Genomic DNA, 22,056 nt, shown 5'->3' on the forward strand with positions numbered 1-22,056 from the left:
TCGTGTGCTAGACCAGATCTACACATAGTCACACCACTTTAGCTAAAATTTGTTCTAAATTCTAGTTACAGTGATGCAAAAGCTTGTGCATGCTCTTAATTTGATATAAACCTAGTTTAAAATAATTCAGGTAAACAAGTAACGGGTTTTAAGTTGACATAAACAAGGATTAAAAAGATTTGAGTATCCATGTATATGTCTGCACCAGTTAAACTAAATACTAATTTTAGCTAAACTGGTGCAACTTTTATGTGAAGTCAAGCTCTTAAATTTATTAAGTTGGATGATGATCTTCCACTCCAATAATTTATTAAGACCGTTTTATAATAATCAGAAAAAGTGAAAAAAAATAAGATAGTTTCATATATCGTTGCTTGTTTGTGCTCATGGAATAAACTCTTTTTGCATTTGTAGTAATACTTAAACAATGCTCTTCCTCAGAACATACTGTATATAATTCTGAATTTACAGAATTAAAGGAGTCGTATGAAATGTATTTTTTCATAAAATTAAAAACAGTTGCTCTCCCTCTAAACTTTATCTTACAAGAATAACAATTCTCTAACTCACTAATGTATTTTGTATTTAATAATTAGAGTTGAGTTCTGCCATATTTACAGATAAGATGTATTTATGTAAGTCTAGAAGTCAAGTTTCAGAACTTTCAGTTGAACAATAACGTTTAAAAGGTTTTTTTAAATGTTTGGGTGGAGTGGGAGCGCCTGCTAGTAAAGTAACATTCCATTTTAGGTTTGCATTTGAGCCAAGACCCATTCTGAGTTATCAGGTGAAGGAGTGTTTTTCTCTTATAATAATTTGTAGTGCTTGTGTTGTTCCTTATTGGTTTTCTTTAAAAATTCTACCCACTTTTCTGTTTATATAGCAGTTTTTCTGTTATAGAGAAAAGACTGACTAGTGTCATTGTGTTGCATGTCTAAGGATTCTGTTAGCTAACCTCTTCTCTTCCACAGTATTATGTACAGTATAATGACTATTAATGTATTTTAAAAGCTTGTTTTCCCCCAAGGTGGATTATTTTTCCTGTGTTTAAACAAGACAAAATATTTTTCTAATTAATTTAGGAAGACTTTTTTTTTTCGTAGTATGTATTAAGAAAAGCCCTTATTTCAATGGAAATCCAGCTAGTCTTAATTCTTAATGTTGTTTTTCGTTTCAAATAGGTGTCATCCAAGGACCACCTGCACCTCCACCCCCACCTCCACTACCACCTGGCCCCGCCCAGTCTTCAGCAGCAATCCCACCTCCCCCAGGTCCACCACCACCACCTCCACTTCCACCCTCAGGGCCTCCGCCACCGCCTCCTCTTCCTACCCAAGTTCCTCCTCCTGCTCCTCCTCCACCTCCTGCCCCTCCTCTCCCTACCTCTGGATTTTCTATGGGATCTATGTCTGAAGACAGTCGCCCTTTAACTGGACTAGCAGCTGCACTCGCTGGAGCCAAACTTAGGAAAGTGTCACGGGTAAATGTAAATCTGGATTTGTCTGTGACTTACACTTCTAAATTCTATGAGGGTAATTTTGGAATAATTTCTACTAACATATATTAATAACTTGAATAGCAGGAATAGGTCTACCCAAAGAGCAACTTGACTAATTAAAGCAGTGTTGTTAGATGTATTCATTGAAGCTGTATTTTATGCCCAGGTGATTTTGTAGTATGTTACATTAGTGTTTTTCTGCATGAATATAAAATCATGAAGTTATTAAATAGTTCTCAAATATATTATTATTTTGTGTACTGTCATAAAGAGTGAAGAGTCCTCTAGTTCAAGTGGAGGAGCTTTATCTAAAACAGACAGTGTTCGTGGAAATGGACCACTTCCCTTGGGAGGCAGTGGATTAATGGAAGAAATGAGTGCCCTGCTGGCCAGGAGGTAAACAGATAATTTTATTCTTATAGAGCTGTAGATAGTATGATGGTTTCATAGGAATCTTAAAGGGATACTGCGAACTTAAAAATCATACCTCTGTCATAGAATGTACCTACTATTGTAAACTACAACTGAAAAATTACAGAAATATTTTTCCTTTGTGAGTTTCATAGTACTTTGTGTATAGTCAATTTTATTTTCACTCGTGAATAGTCAAGTAGCTACTTTCCTCTGCGTATGTCTTTTGCTCAGCAGGGTGGGAGCAAAAACCAACATTTTAAATAGGAAAATGTGGTTGCAAAACCACAAGTGTTGGCTAGAAGACTCAGTGGAAAGTGTATACTTGAAACTGCTTTTTACTGTTTTTAAGTTGATCTAGATTTCAAGTTGTGTATGCCTTTAACAATACTAAACGAATATTTTCCATTTTGTAGCTGTAACTTCGATAACTTTAGCCATCTACCTTTCGTTCTTAACTCACGTTTCTGTCTTTTAGGAGGAGAATTGCTGAAAAGGGATCAACAGAACCAGAGCAGAAAGAGGATAAAACTGTAAATTGATTATTATTTTGTGTGCTTTGAATTATTTAATATAAGGCCATATAAGAAAGCTATTCTAGTGGTTCAAATTACAGCTCATTTACAGCTTGCCTTAATGGAAAATATAACCTCCATTTTTTTCAAAGGATACAAGTACAATGGGGTTGTCTTAAACGTTCAATTTAGTTCTTGCAAATTTCTTCTGTACTTTCTAGTGAGATTTTATGTGAACAGAGTTCATTAACTGCCTGAAAAAGATTTAGCTATAAATATTTAAACAATTCCATTAAACAACTTTACATCAATCTGACCAGATTTGCAGGATTCTAAAGCTTTTTCTCTTCATTTCAATCAGGAAGAATCAGAGCCTTCAACTTCCAAGCCTTCTTCAACAAGCACACCTGGTAAGTAGTATAAATCTGTGAAGTGCACTTTAACTTTTCAAAATTCCCTTTAAGTGTTAGTGCTGAAGTTTTATTAAAAACTGTTTTGTTATGGTATCAGAATTCATAATCCTGAGTGTTTTATAATGAAAATGAAATAACATAACAATCTTAGTATGATCAGTAGTTAAAAATGGGTGGTTTCAGAGTAACAGCCGTGTTAGTCTGTATTCGCAAAAAGAAAAGGAGTACTTGTGGCATCTTAGAGACTAACCAATTTATTTGAGCATAAGCTTTCGTGAGCTACAGCTCACTTCATCGGATGCATACTGTGGAAAGTACAGAAGATCTTTTTATACACACAAACCATGAAAAAATGGGTGTTTACCACTACAAAAGGTTTTCTCTTCCCCCACCCCACTCTCCTGCTGGTAATAGCTTATCTAAAGTGATCACTCTCCTTACAATGTGTATGATAATCAAGTTGGGCCATTTCCATCACAAACCCAGGTTTTCTCCCCACGCCCCCCCCCCCCCCCCCCCCAAACCCACTCTCCTGTTGGTTAAAAATAAATCTTGTTTTTATTCTTTGGTAATAATTTGTCTAAAGCTCAAATTATCCCCATTTATGGTTAGTCTTAACTATTTTCTCTTATGTTACTGTCCACAAATCCACTGATAGCCTTAATATAGAGAGTACAGTCTTTGAACAAAGTTGAGGTGAACAAAGTCATGCGATTTTTAAATGGGTTTGTTGTCTGGCATTTACCGTACACAGCTAAATGTAAAACTTCACATGAAATGTACAGCTGCAAACTCTTGAACTGGATTCAAAGTTTTAAAAAATTAACAAAGGTTAATGGCAATGTGTTTGCAGGATAGGCAGTCGTTGATATAATAGTAATATGTGGGGAGAAAGCTGTAAAAGTAGACTGTACTAAATTTGCCATCTGGTTTTTATCCCATAATCAAATGGTTTTTATCCCATAATCAAAACCTCATGTATGCTGCCATTGAATGGCTAAGTCTCTGTTGCTATCCAGTAGTAGTACAAACATCTCATACCACCTGGGAAGAGCAGGTGAAATACACCAAAAGAACTTGCCCCAGAACTCCTGGCTTAGTGCAGGGACCCACTGAGTTGTGTGTGTGGGAGTTAAGAGGCAACTGGCAGGGAACAGAGAAGAAGGCTATCAAGCAAATTGCTTGACAACAATCACAGAACACTGGCAGGGATAGGAGTTCAAATGGGGAAAAAAAAACAGACTACCTTAGTCAGACCTGGACTATTAGCAGTTGTTATTGTACCTTGACAAAGTATACTTGTATACTAATATCTCTAAACTTTATTAATATAAGTGTATACCTCTAATATCTCTGCAGCATGGCTCCTCCTCTGATATATGACTACTACAACGGGACTCTAGACAGAGAAATGGACTTTTATTTGTTGCAGTTAATCACTAATAGCTGATTCTTGGCTGTACCCTGCCAGTGACTTACGCAGTCATCCTGAACTGTTGGACAGAAGTGCATCTCACTGCCCATGATCATGTACCCGTATTTGTCTCTAGATTGCTGTAGGTGACTCAAGGTAGTGAGCCAAAACTTCTTAGAGAATTTCTAATAGAACTGAAAACACACTCCACTAGGTGGAGCACAGAACTTGAATATATATGGGCTAGCTTTCAACATTAATATGAATACAATGAATCTAAAGAGGTGATTGTTAGAGTAACACTTAGAGGCCCCAGCCGCAGTAGGGCCCTTATCTGTGATTCAGGCAGTTAGGTGCTACCCGCACTACACGTAGTGTTACTGATTTAAAAAAAAAAAATAAAAAGATAATAATTTTCCAGGTGGTGGTTTAATTTTAATAATGAATGCAAGATGGTAAAAGTTAAATATCTTAAGTCAAAGCTACCTGAAGTTACTTCATATGCATTGTTAGAGTGATGAATGAATATGAAAGCTGGTGTGTCTAACAATTTTATTTATATATCTAAAGAACTAACAAGGAAACCTTGGGAAAGAACAAATACAGTGAATGGAAGCAAGTCTCCTGTTATCTCCAGGTACACTGCTTTTTAAACCAGTACTTATCTTTTTCAGATGTGTAGCATTGTCATTACTCATTGTGCATAAAAATTATTGGAATAAAAATAATAAATACCATCTAACTATCATAAATAAGGCAGCTGAAAAGATTTCATTTCTAATGTTTTTATGGGTATAGGAATATTCATATTGAGTTTTGAGGAGGATTGATGAATGAATGCAAAATGCTAAACAAAGTAGAATCTTATTAACAAATACCAAAGTACAACTTCGCTTATTGCGGTATAACCTTAAACATGAGTTGTCCTCTCACTAAAGGCAGGTAAGAGATTTCATTCATGCATTCAACAGCAGATGAATCTGCCTAACAGCCTAGTCCCTCTGTATTATGATGGTTTGAAATATACATACCCAACTAGATATTTAGGCAAAAGCCTGATGATCTCACCCAAATTGATTCTCATGACAACCTTAAGCAATGTGTTTGGGCCAACACCATCCTGAGGGATACAGCAAAGAAAGATCCTTCAGCACACTACCCAATTCTTTGCTAATACCTCAGACAGAACGTCAGTGCCTAGTTAGATAACAGAGCTGACAGAGAAATGGCCAGGATAGCCATTCCACCTTTTGGGATAAATTGGTTAACTAATGCTCCCATAAAGATCCTAAAATGCGTATATTTGTCCATAAGGTAAAAAACAAGGAATTGTTCAATATATGAGCCTGTATGTCCTGCATACAAGTGTGCTGAGGAACTCTGATTGAGAAATTTCTTAGTTAGTCTAACATAATTTTTTTTTCCCTTGAGAAATACCTTGTGAGGATCTAAAAAAAAGACAGCCAGATTCTCGATTTAACCCTGAGGAAAATGTTCTCTTTCAAATATAATGAGAGACTCTTGTTGTTAAAATTTGAAAGGACAGTAGGGTGATAACTACACAGAGAGGGGGGAAAAAATAATCAAACATACATCCCTTAGTTCAGGGGTGGGCAAACTACGGCCTGCGGGCCGGATCTGGCCCCTCGGGGCTTTGGATCCAGCCCGTGGGATTGCCACCACCGCAGGCTCCGCGCCGCTCCAGGAAGCGGCCACACCATGTCCCTGCAGCCTGTGGAGGTGGGGAGGGCAGAGAGCTCCGCACGCTGCTCTTGCCTGTGGGTACCTCCCCCAAAGCTCCCATTGACCAGGAACGAGGTACCACGGCCAATGGGACCTTCGGGGGAGGTACCCACAAACGAGGGAAACACAAGCCTGAACTCCTCCTGCATCCCGCCCCCCAACTCCCTTCCCTAAGCCGGTTGCCTGCGCCACGCACCCCTCCTGCACCCCAACTCCCCGCCCTGAGCCCTCTGCCGCACCCCACACCTCTCCTGCACCCCAACCTCCTGCCCTGAGCCACCTGCCGCATCCTGCACCCCTCCTGCACCTCAACCCCCTGATCTGAGCCCCCTCCTGCACTCCACACCACTCGTGCACCCTAACCCCCTTCCCTGAGCCCCCTCCTCTGCCCCAACCCCTTGCCCAGAGCCCCTTCCTGCACACTGCACCCCCTCCCGCACTCCGTCCCCGCACTCCAACCCCCTGCCCTGTCCCTGCAAGCAATTTCTCCATCCAGATGTGGCCCTTGGGCCAAAAAGTTTGCCCACTCCTGCTGTCGCTGAATGCCACATTTCTGTCACTAGAAAAATATTCTCATCCCCATGGATCTTGTGCTTGAAAATAAAAGCAGCACCAAGCACAATCAGCTTGTTAGCATCTTTTTTCTAATTTCCAAGAACTAGGCAGGCTCTAGCAGTTGACTTCTCTGTTCCTACTACAGGACAAGTGCTTTGTTTTCTGTCACTTCTAATGCAAATAATATCTGAAGTTAAGTGCTGTGCCATATGATGCCACACTAACCTAGCCTGGTCAGATGGCTGCCTTATTTGCCTGTGTCTTTCCACATCAGGCAGTATGTGCTGCAACAGAGACCTCTTTTTCACCAGGTCTGTCCAGCTTACAACTGACAGCCTGGCAGTTGCGGGAGATTTTAGTCACAAAATGCTATTTGTATGAGGGATTCTATTTTGGAATCCAGAAGGCATTCCACCATATTTTAAACCAGGGGCTCTCAAACTTCATTGCACCGCGATCCCCTTCTGACAACAAAAATGACTTCACAACCTCAGCAGGGGGACCGAAGCCTGAGCCCACCCAAGCCCCACTGCCCTGGGTGGGGGGGGACAAAGCTGAAGATCAAGGGCTTCAGCAGGCAGTGGGCCTGCAACCTGAGTCCTGCTTTGGCTTTGGCCCTGGGCAGTGGGTCTCAGGCTTCAGCAAGTCTAAGACAGCCATGGTGACCACATTCAAAGGTGTTGTGACCCACTTTGGGTTCCTGACCCACAGTTTGGGAACTGCTATTTTAAACAATGGTCTCTGGGACACATGCTTTCATAACCAATGACCAACCATCCTTCAAGGATAAATTTCCATTCTTGGAGCAATCAGAAGGAAAATGGAAAAGTTCATAACACAAGTTCATTTCTATATGAGATGTTTTGTTAGTGCTGTATCTTGTCTGAAACCAAGTTTAACCTTGTGGTCCATCTGTAGAATCTAAACTTGGTTTTAAAATCTTTGGTGTTCTTTGAGTGATGGTACCTACTGTATTACGCTGAGGGTTTACACATGTGCACCATGCATCTGGCGCACCGTGCATACAGAGCTAGAGAATTTAAAAATAGAAGTGTCAGTTGGTCTGCACATGCACCCTGAACTGGCCTCATGGTTTTATCCAAAGTGATAAAGGGCGAGGCAGACCGACTGCATCTCCAGTTCTGTCTCACTGCCGCATGGTCCAGGTTGGAACAATTAGTGTCCATTTGCTTGTGATGCACTTTCTCAAGCAACCTTTTATATAGTTAATTTTTACAGATTTTTATTGTTGTCTTTAGGTAGTTTCTAGTATATTGAATAGAATAGTTTGTTTGGGGGCCTGTTTTTGTCTCCAACTCCCCCTCCCCCCACCATATTCATGTGCAGATACTGGACTATGCTGCAGATCCCCAGCTTTAAAATCCGTGCCTCCTGCCCGCCTTCCTTCTTGGTCATCATTCATCTCCCACTCTAGTTGTACACACACTTCTGCCAGTTGTGGTGGCACCGCCTATGGAACGTGTCTCCAAGTTCTCATCTTCAGTTGAGTCAGATGAGGGTCAGGGTCCATCCATCACATACCGCCACCAGGACTACTACAGGAAGCCATCTGCACTGTGGCACTATCCTCAGCTGCAGCTGCCTCGGAGCCATTGGTTTCCCACACCAAGGCATCCTCCAAAACACCCTAAGGATCCATCATACTAGCCATATTGGGGATCTTAGCCACAATACCAGCCATCTGACCCACATGTTCAGCAAGGGAGATCTCTCCAATTTTCCTGTCCAATGCACCTTCCAGCAGATGCTCAGAACTGGTGAGAGAGGAAGAACCGCTTAGCCCAGTTCCAATGGTATCGACAGAGCAGATTTCCGTCTTCCTCTCCGAATGCAGCAGTTGCTTTGGCATCCCTTTCACCCCCGATAACTTCTTCCAGTTTCAGGATCTCCTAAAGAGGGTTGCAGGGGAGCTTCAAATCTACCAGAGGAGGTACAGGATAACCAACACCAGCTCCTGCATATCCTTCATTCATCAGCACTGGGTAGAGTAGTGCTACCCATCAGTGACTATACTTGAGCCTGCCAGGACAATTTGGCGCACACAGGCCACATGTAGATCTACGCACAAAGGGGCTGAGAAGCGGTATTACGTGCCTGCTAAGGGGTTTGAGTTTCCGTTTTCATACTTCTCTCCCTGTCTTGTGGTCCAAGTGGTGATGGAGTATTCCAAGGAAGTATCCATGCTCCACTCCATCAGATAAGGAGGGAAAGAGATTGGACTGTAAGGTATTCTTATCGGCAAGTCTTCAGTTCAGAATCTCAAACTACCAGGCATTGCTCACCAAATGTGATTTCCTAAACTACTATGAACTGGACGAATTTGCTGAAAAACTACCACAGCCAGATCGGGCCCATTTCCAAGTGATCATAGACGAGGGTAAACTGGTGGTGAGGACTTAGCTTCAATCCGCTATGGATGCAGTGGATCCTTCTTCATGGTCCATGGCCACGGGTATAGTTATGCGACAGATGTCATGGCTCAACACCTTTGGTTTCCCCAGGGAGGAACAAAATACCATTGAAGACCTCCCTTTCGAAGAATCCCATCTTTTTAACCAAAAAAACAGATGATTCCCTACACACTCTCAAGGATTCTAGAGCTACTCTGCCTTCCCTGGGCATTTCCATGCCTGCACCAAAGTGCCAGTTCCATTGCCCACCTCCACAATACTAAGGACCATGCAGCTCTTCCATCAGAGGCCCTCACCATGCAAGAGTCAGAAAGCTCTCAGATTGCCCCCTCCGGGACCACCTTCGCAGTCTTCCTCCTCCCAGACACAACCACCACAGAAATGATATTTCTGAAGAACTCCTAGAGAAGAACTCCAACTATAATGCTTACTGTCATAAGAGCACTCCATCCCCTTCAGGGGTTGTCCAGCACTCTTCTTTCCAGCTTGGAGTGCAATAACAATGGACAAATTGGTGCCAAATATCATTCATCATGTCTATACCATCAAGTTCAGCATGCTACATCATCCACAGCCCCCATCCCAATCCCTTTCCATTGACCACTCTCACAACAGCATCATCACCTAAGAGGTATGCTCCTTACTACAATGTGGAGCAACAGAGCTTATTCCTCCAGAATATCATGAAACATATATTCAGCTTACTTCTGCATACCCAAGAAAAAGGGCTGATGGAGGCCTATCCTGGACCTTCGTCTTCTCAATCGGTTCATTCGAAAACCAAAGTTTCAGATGGTTACATTAGCAGCAGTCATCCCTTCATTAGAAAAAGGCATGTGGTTTAAGGTTCTCAATATGCGGGACACCTACTTTCACATAGACGTTCATCCAAACCACAGACAGTTCCTGAGGTTTATAGTTGATGCAGAACATTTCCATTAGAGTTTTCACCATGCCTCCCAGTGTGTTCACCAAGATGGCAGTCCACATAAGACGACGTGAGGTCCTTGTATTCCCGTATCTCGACAATTGGCTCCTGGCAGCACAGTCCAGACAAGAAGCTTGGGCCTCAACCTCTATGTTGCTGGGCCTCCTTTCCTCTCTTGAGGTCAGTATCAATACTGAAAAGTACACCTTTAAACCTGCACAATGCCTAGACTTCATAGGGCCACCATCAACTCAGTCATGATTTGAGCCTACCTACCACAGGGCAAGATTCCAGACTGTGCAAGAACTCATAACTTGTGTAACCGACAGTTTGTCAGTCACAGCCAGGACATGCCTCTCCCTGCTGGGTCACATGGCCTTGTATATGTACGTCACCACCTTTGCTCGTCTTCACCTTCGTTGCCTCCAAATGTGGCTCCAGAAAGTTTGCTTGCCAATTCATCACACCATGGACCTCAGGCTCACATTTCCCCCCAAGGTATTCTCATCCCTCCAGAGGTGGAAGGAACCTTGTCAGGTCTGTGTAGTAGTTCCCTTTCTGCCCCCATTCCTGGAAAAGACTATTATCACAGACTCCTCCCTTCTAGCCTGAGGAGCACATATGGATGGACACATGACTCAGGGAATGTGGACCTCTCGGGAATCCAGAATGTACATCAACATTCTGAATCTCTGAGCTGCAAGAAAGGCATTCCAGGCCTTTCTCCCCATCATTCATTCCTATCATAGTCTCCTCATACTGGACAATACCACAATGGTGTTCCTACATCAACAAACAAGGGGGTGCGAGGTTGCTGGCTCTGCTCTTAGAAGCAGTCACCTTTTGGAACTGGCGCATCAACAAGATCATCTTGTCTGCAGCCTGTCTCCCAGGGACACTGAATGTGATTGCGGACTCACTCAGCAGACAGTTCGTGATTGATCACCAGCGTGAACTCCATGACGATGTACTATGGGCCATCTTCAACTGGTGGGGAACTCCGATCAGAGACCTCTTTGTGTTCTCAGTGAACAGAAAATGCAGTGTATATTGCTCAAGAGGGTTCTGGGGCAGCACTCTCAGAGCGATGCCCTCATCCTCCCCAGTCTGATCAATTCAATTACGCCTTCCCTCCTCTCCCGCTCCTACTGTGGGTACTGCCCAAAATAAAACTGGACAAAGCGACGGTCATCCTGATCACCCTGAACTGGTCCAGACAGTTTTGTTTTCCCAACCTCCTTCACATGTATCCATGCCCACCAATTCCCCTGCCTGATCTACTGACACAATACAATGGCAGCATCAGCCATCTCGGTCCACAGCACTTCACCTCAGAGCTTGGTATTTGGACGGGCATCTTATCTAGAATGGGCGTGTTCATCACAAGTACAAAATATCTTTTGCAGCAGCAGGAAGGACTCCACTAGGCGTGGTGACCAAGCCAAGTGGACACACTTCACCTGCTGGGCAGAACACAAAGGACTTTCCCCAGAAATGGTGGGGATTCCCCTCCTCCTAGACTGCCTCTTGTCCTTGAAGGCATGGGGTCTTGCCCTTAGTTGTATCAAAGTCCACCTATCAGCAATTAGTGCCTTTTGCTCCCTGGTGGAGGGGCATTCCATCTTTACTCATCTGTTTTGGAAGGGCCTCATTAGAATCTTTTCACCTGTACAACCCGTTGGTCCCCAATGGGATCTCAACTTGATCCTATCTATGTTAATAAAACCACCCTTTGATCTGCTGGCATTGTTCACCGTCTCTCCTTTCCCTGAAAGTCGCCTTCTTGGTGGTTATCATGTCAGCAGGAAGAGTTGGCGAACCTGGGGCCATGATGGCAGGCTCTCCTTTCATGACGTTCTGTACTGATAAAAATATCCTCGCCTCTGCATTCCAAACTTCTGTCAAAGGTGGTAGTCTCACAATTTCACATTAATCAACCTACCCACTTACCTGTTTTCTTCCCGAAATTGCTTGCTTTGGAAGAGTAACAGACTCCACTCCCTAGGTGTCTGTAGGGCCTTAGCTTTCTACTTACACAGGACAAAACCGATCAGGAGAGCTCTGTTTATTGCAATAACTGAAAGAGATAAGGGGCAGCAGCCACCCTCAATGTGTGGACCCACTCAGCAAGAGCCCATGCTGCAACCATGGCCTCCCTCTATGACATGCCACTTCAGGATATATGTAGAGTGGCCACATGGAATTTGGTTCACACCTTCGCTACTCATTATGCCTTGGTGCAGAGGGGGGCAAACTACAGCCCACAGGCCACATCCGGCTCGCAGGACCCTATTCTCTGGCCTCAGAGCTCCTGCCAGGGAACGGGGTCAGGACAGGCTTGAGGAGGTGCCAGCCCAACTCCCCGGCAGTGCAGTGAGGTGGAGGATAGCTTCTGGCCCCTTCCCTCCCTCCCTCGCAGTCACAGTTCCCCCAGAGCCTGGGCAGCGTGGCTGCAGCTCCGGCCAGGCGGTACGGCTACAGCACCACCAGACCTGGTGCTCCAGGGTGGCGCGGTTAGGGGGTGGGGAACAGGGGGAAATTTGAGCAGGGGAGGTTGCAGTGGGGAGGTTAAGGGGCCTGGGCCCTGCTGCCGAGAACAGGGGCAGAGCAAGCCAGGGCCCCCTCAGCCCCAAGTTTGCTTGGCCCCTGTCCCCAGCAGCCAAGTCCAGACAGGGACCGAGCCCTGCCCGACTGCCAGGGAGAGCAGCCAAAGGAGCAGGGGAAATGCACAGCGAAAGGACTGAGCCCCCGCTTTCCCCCACTCCACAGGTAATGTGGGGCGGGGAAAGCAGGGGGAGGGTTGGATAGGGGTCGGGGGGCCTAAGGGGGCGTCAGGGGGTGGGGAGCAGGGGGGATTGGATAGGGGATGGGCGTCCCAGGGGGATGGTCAGGGGGCAGAGAGCAGGGGTGTTTGGATAGGATGTGGGAGTCCTGGTGGGCAGTCAGGGGTGGGGAGCAGGGGGGGTTGGATGAGGGTGGGGGTTCTGGGAGGCTGGATAGGGGCCAGGCCACGCCTTGCTGTTTGGGGAGGCATAGGCTCCCCCAGCTTTCCCTGCCCGGCCCTCCATACAATTTCTGTACCCAATGTGGCCCTGGGGCCAAAAATTTTGCCTACCCCTACCTTGGTGCAAGACTCAGTGGCAGATGCCTCTTTCAGTGCAGCTGTCCTCCACTCATCTCTCCCATCTACATACTTGCGCCCTCTTCCAACTTAAGTACTGCTTGCTGGTTGCCCTCAATGGAATACAATAGGGACTATCACTCAAAGAGGAAGAGGTTACTTATCTGTAACTGGAGGTTTTTTGAGGTGTGTGGTCCCTATCTGTAGTCTTTCTTCCCTCCTTCTCCTCTGTTGCAGTTCTGTTGATTTGCAGTGGAGAAGGAATTGGAGACACAGTCAGTCCGCTCCTCCCTTTATAACCTTGGACGAAACCATGAGGCAAGTTGAGGGCATGTGCACAGACCAACAGACACTACTACTTTTAAATTCTCTGACTCCAGGCTCATGGTGTACATGTGTAAACCCTCAGTGGAATACAGATAGGGACCACACATCTAGAAGAACCTCCAGTTAAATAACCTCCTCTTCCACCTGCCCCTATAGTCATAACTTTTGCACCATCTTCTTTTTAAAAAGCCTTTATCATCATGATTACTTCAGGCAGATGAGCCAGAGAGCTGCCATCTCCTGTTAAGAATGTTTTATGACCTTCTGTAAGAATAAAGCTGTTTCCAAGTATTTATTCACAAGTCTGAGTCTTCTTTCATAGCAGGAAACTGCCCCACCAAGATTTTGCCCATCTTCTAAATCCTCCAAGGAGAGATTTTGACATAGTTTGAATGAGTCAGAGCCTTTTAGTTGTATTTATGTAGAACTCATCCAGTCAAACAAGGACTCCATATTTGTCACCTGGAAAGGTATCCAAAAAAGTTATTTTTTCTAGTAACAGCAGATCCAAGCGGATAAAGGTCTTACTTTATCCCCTCAGCCCATGAAGCATCCATGGCCAAGACCCTCTTCCCCCATCAACGTTGGCCGTGGATGCTTCATGAGTTGAGGGGGAAAAGCTTCAATAGAATATGTGTTAAGGTTGCCACAAGAAGGTCCTTTCATACCTTACAAGCCACTGAAAGCTTGATGTCTGTTCCTTAGCAAAGACGTATGCTGAGAACTGTCTTTGTAAAGGCCTTTCTGTCCCTAGTTAGTCAGTGAGCATGGCTGCTTAGAGTACCTTGGTCCAGACTGTTTAATGCTTTGTCACCAAAGCTCAATTTACAGGTAGTAGGAGTCTCCTTCCGGCTAAGCCCTGCTGAAATCTCCCTCTAATATATTTAGAGAAGACACAAGTTGCATATGAGGATTGTTGGACATGTCTGAAAAATTGACAAGTAAAGCAGGATTTTTTCTTTTCAGAATAACTAAGCAAGGAGACTCAACAGGGAGGTTGGTATTCATAGTAAATGTGCAAAATAAATAAAATACCTACTTATCCTATTTAAAATTAGGCTTCTAAACGACTTAAGTATCCTTTCCTTTAGTGTTCAGGATTTAATTTGTATAGTAATTAAACTATAATATAACTCATTTTCTAAAACTGCATATAACCTAGCTCTAATATAGCCTAAGTTAGTGTTTTTCCCCCTTCATAGACGGGAGTCTCCGTGGAAAAATCTGATTGTTTCTGAAAACAGGTCCTATGATTCATTAAACAGGTATCATCCTGTTAGGATTTGAGATTTTTTTAATTAATCAACTTGACAGAACAGGGCTGTGCTTTTTCTACATGGATCGGTAATCACCACAAACACAAATGATATAAAGCAGGGGTTCTCAACCTTTTTCTTTCTGAGCTCCCCCCCCCCCCCCCCCCCCCCCCCCCCCCCCCCCCCCCCCCCCCCCGAGGGTATGTCTATACTACCCGCTGGAACAGCGGGCAGCGATCGATCCAGCAGGGGTCGATTTATCGCATCTAATCTAGATGCGATAAATCGACCTCCGAGCGCTCTCCCGTTGACTCCTGTACTCCACCGCCACGAGAGGCGCAGGCAGAGTTGACGGGAGCAGCAGCAGTCGACTCACCGCAGTGAAGACACCATGGTGAGTAAGTCTAAGTACGTCGACTTCAGCTATGTTATTCACGTAACTGAAGTTCTGTAACTTAGATCGATCCCCCTCTCTAGTGTAGACCAGGCCTGAGAAGCTACGGTTTTTCAAAGTAGTAAGATTGGCACATAGAATCATCTAGCTACTAACTTCCCGAGAATGTATTTCATCCCAAACTGTATTTCACAACTGGTATCCCCAGCTAAAAGAATAGTAGCTGTTCATCATACAGTAACAGTGATCTGCTCACTGAATAGATTTTGTCTAACATAAATGTCTAAAAGATCCTTCTTTATAAGAAAGGACATGTTAAATGCATACCCTGATCATTCAACATATTAACATGTTTATGTTGCAAAGACAATTGCAGAATTGTGATTGTGTAATTCTGAGCATATTTTAAACCTTTGGGGGGGGGTGAAACTATGCATCTGGCATCCAAAGCAACTAATTTAGCAGTTTTTAAAATGCCAGTGTTCAAAGGGTTAAATTGTTTTTAAAGAAAGTGCCTTAAGAAAGTACTTAAAAAAGACTAAATATAATTCTGGACAAAATGGTACAGGATTTAAATAGTTTGCACTCAAAAAAAAAAAAAAAAGTGTGATACAATCTAGAAAATTACTGACAAACTTCTCAACTTTTTAAAAATTGTTTTTGCTAATGTCTTTTTCATGAAAGCAAACACTGTGGTGACTACCTATTCTTTTGTATGAAAAGTTCCCCCATTATCTAATTATCTTTGGTGGTGGTATTTTGCATGTTAGCAAGAGTCAAATCTTTATCTTGCATGTTTAAATCAAGTTCTCTTATTGCGTATTATAGTTGGCTCACAGTCTTGGTTGGTAATGCTATGAATCGCCACATGGGAGAGCTCAGTAGCAATCTCAGGACTTCATGGTTGAGATGTTTTGGAGGCTGTGTTTTCATTAGATAGTAGTTTCTCTTGGCAGTATCAGTAGCCACCTTCAAGTGCAGCTGTGAGAAATGAAGAGTACCAAATACTGTAAGCAGAAACTTTAGATTTGACTGAAATTTTTAAAAATATCAAATTCCGAAGGAAATTAGAGTTGATGGGGTTGATAGAACAAAATTCCTTTATTGCAAGAGACCAAGGCGTCCATGAAGGAAAAGCATATAATTTTAATACTTTCTTTAATATGTCTTCACCCTGAGTAGCAGAATTTAGGTTTGTCTATAGACCCTTTCCTATCCAATTCTCAGACAAATTATGATTGTAATGTTGACAGGAAACGTGAATAGGAGTGCAAACACTGGCAATGTTTTTTAAAGTTCTAAACCATAAGCAGTCTGTGTTTGTATGTACTTTGTTCCTATTGTCATTAGTCAGCAACCACACTATTGGTCTCTGGAAGAGTAGCTCCCATTTTCCCACTCAGGGTTTTTAGTCATAAATCAAGACACTGAGAGTGGGAACAGTTAAATGAGACTTGATGGAAATCCTCAGGGACTGACGGGACATTAATGGCGTGTATAGAAGAACTCTTGGTATATGGAAAACTACCTGTGTGAAAACAAAAATAATGCTTACATTCTGTTAGCAAAATGTGTCCCTCAGACATTTAGTTACCAGCTTCTGTGTTCATTTTCAACAATATTTGCAGATTTGTGGTGAAACAGTAAGTTTCAAACAAGGAGTTTTTTTAATCTGGAAATATAGTAGAGTTCAGTATCTAAAGATTATACAACAGACTTCGAACTGTGACTTGGCTTCATAGCATTAGCACAAACTGTGTAGTAGTTCTGTGGGGTGCAAGGTGAACTGTAGTTTTCAGTTACTTCCACTGTACAATTATTTAACTTTCCACATATTCTAACTTCTTATTGGCTCCCAGTTTAGTTTAAAATCCTTGGATCAACTTTTATTTCAATTTGCTCTGATTCAGATCATTTGAGAAGGTATTTTTCCTTCATATTACCCATGAAACTACTAAAATAAAATACTGGATTCTTCAATCTGCAGTGAGGATTTTGCTTTCTAGAAAAGGTGAACAGCCTCAGGGCTATTCTACATTGCAGCTAGGTCATCTTAACTACATCACTTAGAGCTGTGAAAAATTTCATACCCTGTGCAGTGTAGTTAAACCAACCTAAGCTCTGGTACAGACACCTGTAGGTCGATGGAAGAATTCTTCCATCAACCTAGCTACCACATCTTGCAGAGGTGAATTTACTACAGTGACAAAAGAACCCCTTCCATAACTGTAATGACGCTACAACAATGCAGCTGCAGTTGTGTTGCTGTAGCATTTCTAGTGTAGACAAACCCTCAGGCATATTAGTTTCAAGTGTTTCCTCTCCAGGATTATACTATGGGCATAAACGTGTATTTTGGGTGTCAAGTTTTTCAGATAGGCTTTTATAAATTGGTTGGAAAAAAATCTTAACTCTTGTATCTCAGATTTGTTTTTCAATTAATATCCTTTTGCATATACCACAAGCCTAGAATATAGTGCAGGGGAAAGCCCATGTTCTGTCTGGAATCACACCAGTTAGAAAAGTTTCTGTAATATCGGAAAAAGCTTATCTGGTAGCTGAGTGTACAGTACCAGTCCAACTGAAAAGCTGGGGTGGGAAGTGACAAAGTTTTTCTCCTGCTGTTAGAAATATTTTCCAGAGAGATTTCTATCAACTTAGGTAGCACTTAGAGGTTAACCAGGAATGGGACCCACTGTTCTAAGCATTGTAAAAACATAGTGTAATAGACAGTCCATGTCCCAGAGAATTTACCCTTTGTCTGCCTTTTCTGTTTAGGCTGTAAGGAAAAAGGATACACCATGAAAATAATGATGGATTGCGAGCATTGTATTAGTTCCATGATATTTTTCCGTTCGTTTCTGTGGAGGTTGCGGGCGTGGGGGGAGGGATACAGCTTTCCTGAGTTTGGCTAAATGTAAAGGGATTAGCTAGATGGTAAGGCGAAGGAAGGAAGAGAAGACATTAAAAGGAGGGAGATATGACAAGCCCCCACTTCTCTTTATCAATTTATTTTTAATGACTCTTAAATTTTCTGCTTTGTGTTTATGGAGCTGTGGGAAGAACTGAGGCCATGTTATATATACTGCATGGGAGGGGACATTCGTTGCTGAGCTGTCCCCCCACACTGGCTTCTGCTCCCAGTCACAGACGTCCCTTGTTTCAGTAAATAAAGCTTCATCTTGGGATGACAAAAGCTAGGAGAAACACAATTTTTTTAAGTGTTTCTCTTATGTAAAAGTTCCAAAGCCAAAAACTGCAGCCTCGCTCTACCTTTCTATTCAGAGCAGTGCAGTCAGACAGACAGTGAAAGATAACCTGCTTCCTCCTACCCCACTAGAGAGATTCTTTACCATAATACCAGGTTAATTCTAACATAAAGAAAACAAATTTTGAAATCAACTGTAAACTTAATCACGCTGCAAACAGAAGCCTGTGGTTTAAAAAAATGGTCCCAGAATGATGCAGAGGCAAGGTGTTAGAAGAAAAAAGGATTTCAAAAGTAATTAATACACCAAAACTGAACATGAATGCTTAAGTTGTTCAATGTTGTGGGGTAAATGTGAAGAGAGACAAACATCAGGAATCTTTGGCAGAGTGGCCACAATTTTATTTAAAATACTCACCAGATAAACTAGACAAGAGGAGCGGACCATTCTGGGTAGCAGCACAGGTAGAGAGGAGGGCAGGGGATGGCTGCTTCAGGCATCTACCCCTCTCTCCCATGCCACTCTGAGGGTCGTATACAGAGTCTACTGAACTCTCCAAGGCATGTGTAGCCTACCTAAATCAAGGCGCATGTGAGCCAATTTATTGCAAGGCCTGAGATCCTGGGTATGCTACTACACAGGAATTTCTATCAAGTCTCAAAAGTGTCCAGGAATCCAGGGAAAGTTAATGCATAATTTTCAAGGAAGGTGGTTGGATTTTATTTTCAAAACTTTCATCCCTTGAATGTACCACACCAGCCCATCAGGCAAACATTTCCTGAGACATGGAGATATCTGCAGCAAGTATCTATGTTCCCAAGTGTGAGCAATGTACACTACATGGATGGAAGAGGGCAGAAAATACAAATGTGGAGATCTTATTGAAAACCTCCTGTGTAGCTTGTTTACTTAAGAATGTTAGCTCTGCATGCAGAACATTTTTAAAATGAGGCATAGTCTTCTGCAAACAAATTTGTTGGTGATTTAAAGGAAAAAGATTACATGCATCAGAAATGTGTTACAACTTCCAAACTAGTAATTTCTGTAAATGTTCAAATCATCTGGTTCACACAGTTTGCAAGCATGTTTTGAATAGATCAATCCAGCATTCTTTTTGGAGGCACACCATGTATTACATTGTAGCAGGGTCAGCATACTGCCTTCTTTAATCAGAGGGGAAAGGTCATTGTGACATAAGTCCCTTTTTAATGAGTAAGAAGTTAAACTAAAAAAGAAAAATATATAAAGGGTTTACAAGATAAATTCAGAGGAGATGCTCTTCCTTTCTCAGGTGCTCTAGGAGGAGAAAATAAGATATCACTGACAAAAATAGTTCTGCTTCTTCAATTGTTCCTGTTTTGAACTAATAATTCATTATATATTATTTGTTTGCAGTGTTGTACCTGTTAACCTGAAGAACAGCTCTGCGTACTTCAAAAGCTTGTTACTTTTGCTAACAGAAATTGGTTCAATAAAAGATATTACCTCACCCACCTTGTCATTATATATTAATGTAATAGTTAATATTTCCATGTCAGGAAAATGCCCTTTACTGGTGGTTTCCATTCTGTATGTACAGCTTTGGTGTCTCTGGGGCTGCCTACATCTTTATATAAATCCTCTTTTCATTCTAATTTTTTTATCACAATCTTGGAAGACAGTAACTATTAACAAAACGTATTAATTTTTTTTTTGGGGGGGGGGGGGATGTCTGCTTTGTAATAAGTCTACATACAGTACAGTAATTAGAGACCTGTAATACATTGATTCTTTTTTATGTTCTACAGACCAAAATCTACACCATCTGGGCAAACCAGTGCCAATGGAGTACAGTCAGAAGGGCTAGACTATGACAGATTGAAGCAGGTATATAGTATCTTCAATAGAAACCTTTTCAGAATAGGTAATAGCAGAACTTTTAAAGACTTTCAACAGTTCTTGATTAAATACCAAACTTTAACCTTTGCCTAGTTTCAAACCTAAATCCAGGATAGTTTTTTTTTATATCTGGTCAAATACTTTCTACTAGCTATAATTTTGCAATGACATATAGCAAAGTCAGGAATATAGTCTCAAGATTGTTTTAACTGATAATGATTATTGTGTTTGATTTAATATTTTCAGCTATAACAAAAAAGTGTACCATCTTAATAACAATTGAGGAGAATGGTAAAGTTTTAGCAAGACAGCAGTCCTTTGGATGGTTCTTTGTTGTTCTCAATGATTATCGATGATGCTAAGTTGAAAAGTACATTTTCACAAGAATTGTATTCCTTCACACTCTGGATTTAAATGCATTTTCAGACAATCATCTAAAATATCAAATCAGCAATAGGAAAGAAGACAGAGAGATGAGGGGGCATTATGATAGCACTACTGTCAGATTCTACTTTTTATCTGTGTAACTGAGAATAATTTGTTGGTCTAGGTTCTCTTTTTGTTTGTTTTTGGATTTTCACATGTTATCTGCAGGGCAATTATAGTTCTAGCTATGCTTGCTAGTTTTACATAAATTGCCACCACTTGTGGTGAGAAAACACGAAATTTGTGTGATAAATCTTTGTAACTCACATACCTCCCACCTCAGGTGGGATAAGTACCATAGAAATCAATTATACGATTTTGGCAGCATATTTTTAAAAAAGGATATTTATTACTTACTAATAGTAAGGGAGTTTAAGGGTGAATTCTGAAGATACCGATACAGACTGGAATATAAGTTTGAGATGTTTCAAAATGAACAAAAATTAGAATTACTTTCATTTTTTTCTTACCTGAAAGTTTAAACCACACTGATTTATTATTACTTATATTCTGATACCATAGGATATTTTAGATGAAATGAGAAAGGAATTAACAAAATTAAAGGAAGAACTCATTGATGGTGAGTATGAACTTAATTCACTACATATTTTGGATTTCCGAGTCTTAAGGAATGGATAAGCATTTCTTAAAGCTGAAAAGAATCAGAAATGGAAACTTATTTTTAAGATTCTGTCTACATTCTGAGGATTCTAGAATGCCAAGTTCCTGATAGAACTGCTCTTTCTAATGTCCACTCCTTTTCTCATTACCACATAGTAAAAGAAAAACTAACTTATCCTAATTGTTTTGATGATTCTTGCACAATCAGGTACTTTATACCTTATCTGCAGGGTTTTTGGATAGAGCAATGATGCTGAGCAATGTCTGTCTTTATAAGTGGATGGATGGATGGTGCAGAAATTGAGCAAGATCCTTCTTGCAGATGTTTTCCATCTCATGATTTTGCTTTAGTTTAGGAAAGGCAAGATTGTCATATAATAATGTACCACTTAAAATAAAAGCCAGAGCAGTTGAGGCACATATTTCAAAACAGTCAGTATTTATCCTGTGACACTTTATACTAATGACTGCTTTCAACATTTTATCATAATTCTTGATATTTGGTGTTTTTCTTAATCACGTGATTCAAGAAAGTGGGATTTTACATTAATCACGGCTTTCATTTTAAAATAAGTAGATTTCTAACCCTCTTCATTTTGGGAGAGTTTGAAAACATGACCCCTAAAGGCTCAAAAAAACAAAAGACAGATAACTCCAAAATTGTTGTTTTAATCTCATAATTTGAAAACCAGGCTCAGAATTTTTTTGGAGGATGGCGTAGTTTTTGTTTTAAATTTGGGGTTGGCAGTACTGATGACACTATATTTTATAATGATTAATGATAAATATTATCAGAGTAGCAGAGTCAAGACCTGATTAAGAAATAGGCAATTTAGCCATGTACCTAGGACCCAATTCAGGGGGTTATAACGGAGAGACAACCTGAGTGGTGCTGTGACCCCATTCACCAGGTCA

At 41.7% G+C, this 22,056-nt stretch overlaps 1 protein-coding gene across 23 annotated transcripts in view; it reads left to right on the forward strand.

The window, feature by feature from the left end:
- The window catches only part of ENAH (ENAH actin regulator), a 172,095-nt gene that overhangs the window by 144,855 nt on the left and 5,184 nt on the right, over positions 1–22,056 (forward strand). For 9 of the 23 annotated variants that reach the window (XM_043543574.1, XM_043543575.1, XM_037895635.2 and 6 more), the window contains 8 exons: positions 1,182–1,480; positions 1,770–1,894; positions 2,388–2,442; positions 2,786–2,834; positions 4,822–4,888; positions 14,560–14,622; positions 20,004–20,082; positions 21,043–21,100. In XM_043543574.1, the coding sequence (XP_043399509.1) occupies positions 1,182–1,480; positions 1,770–1,894; positions 2,388–2,442; positions 2,786–2,834; positions 4,822–4,888; positions 14,560–14,622; positions 20,004–20,082; positions 21,043–21,100 (795 nt within the window). Of the gene's footprint in view, positions 1–1,181; positions 1,481–1,769; positions 1,895–2,387; positions 2,443–2,785; positions 2,835–4,821; positions 4,889–14,323; positions 14,354–14,559; positions 14,623–20,003; positions 20,083–21,042; positions 21,101–22,056 lie in introns of all 23 variants that reach the window. The other 14 variants (XM_037895638.2, XM_037895644.2, XM_037895645.2 and 11 more) reach the window with 3 other exon arrangements.

The sequence above is a fragment of the Chelonia mydas genome, chromosome 3, assembly GCF_015237465.2.
Source record: "Chelonia mydas isolate rCheMyd1 chromosome 3, rCheMyd1.pri.v2, whole genome shotgun sequence".
Lineage (NCBI taxonomy): Eukaryota > Metazoa > Chordata > Testudines > Cheloniidae > Chelonia > Chelonia mydas.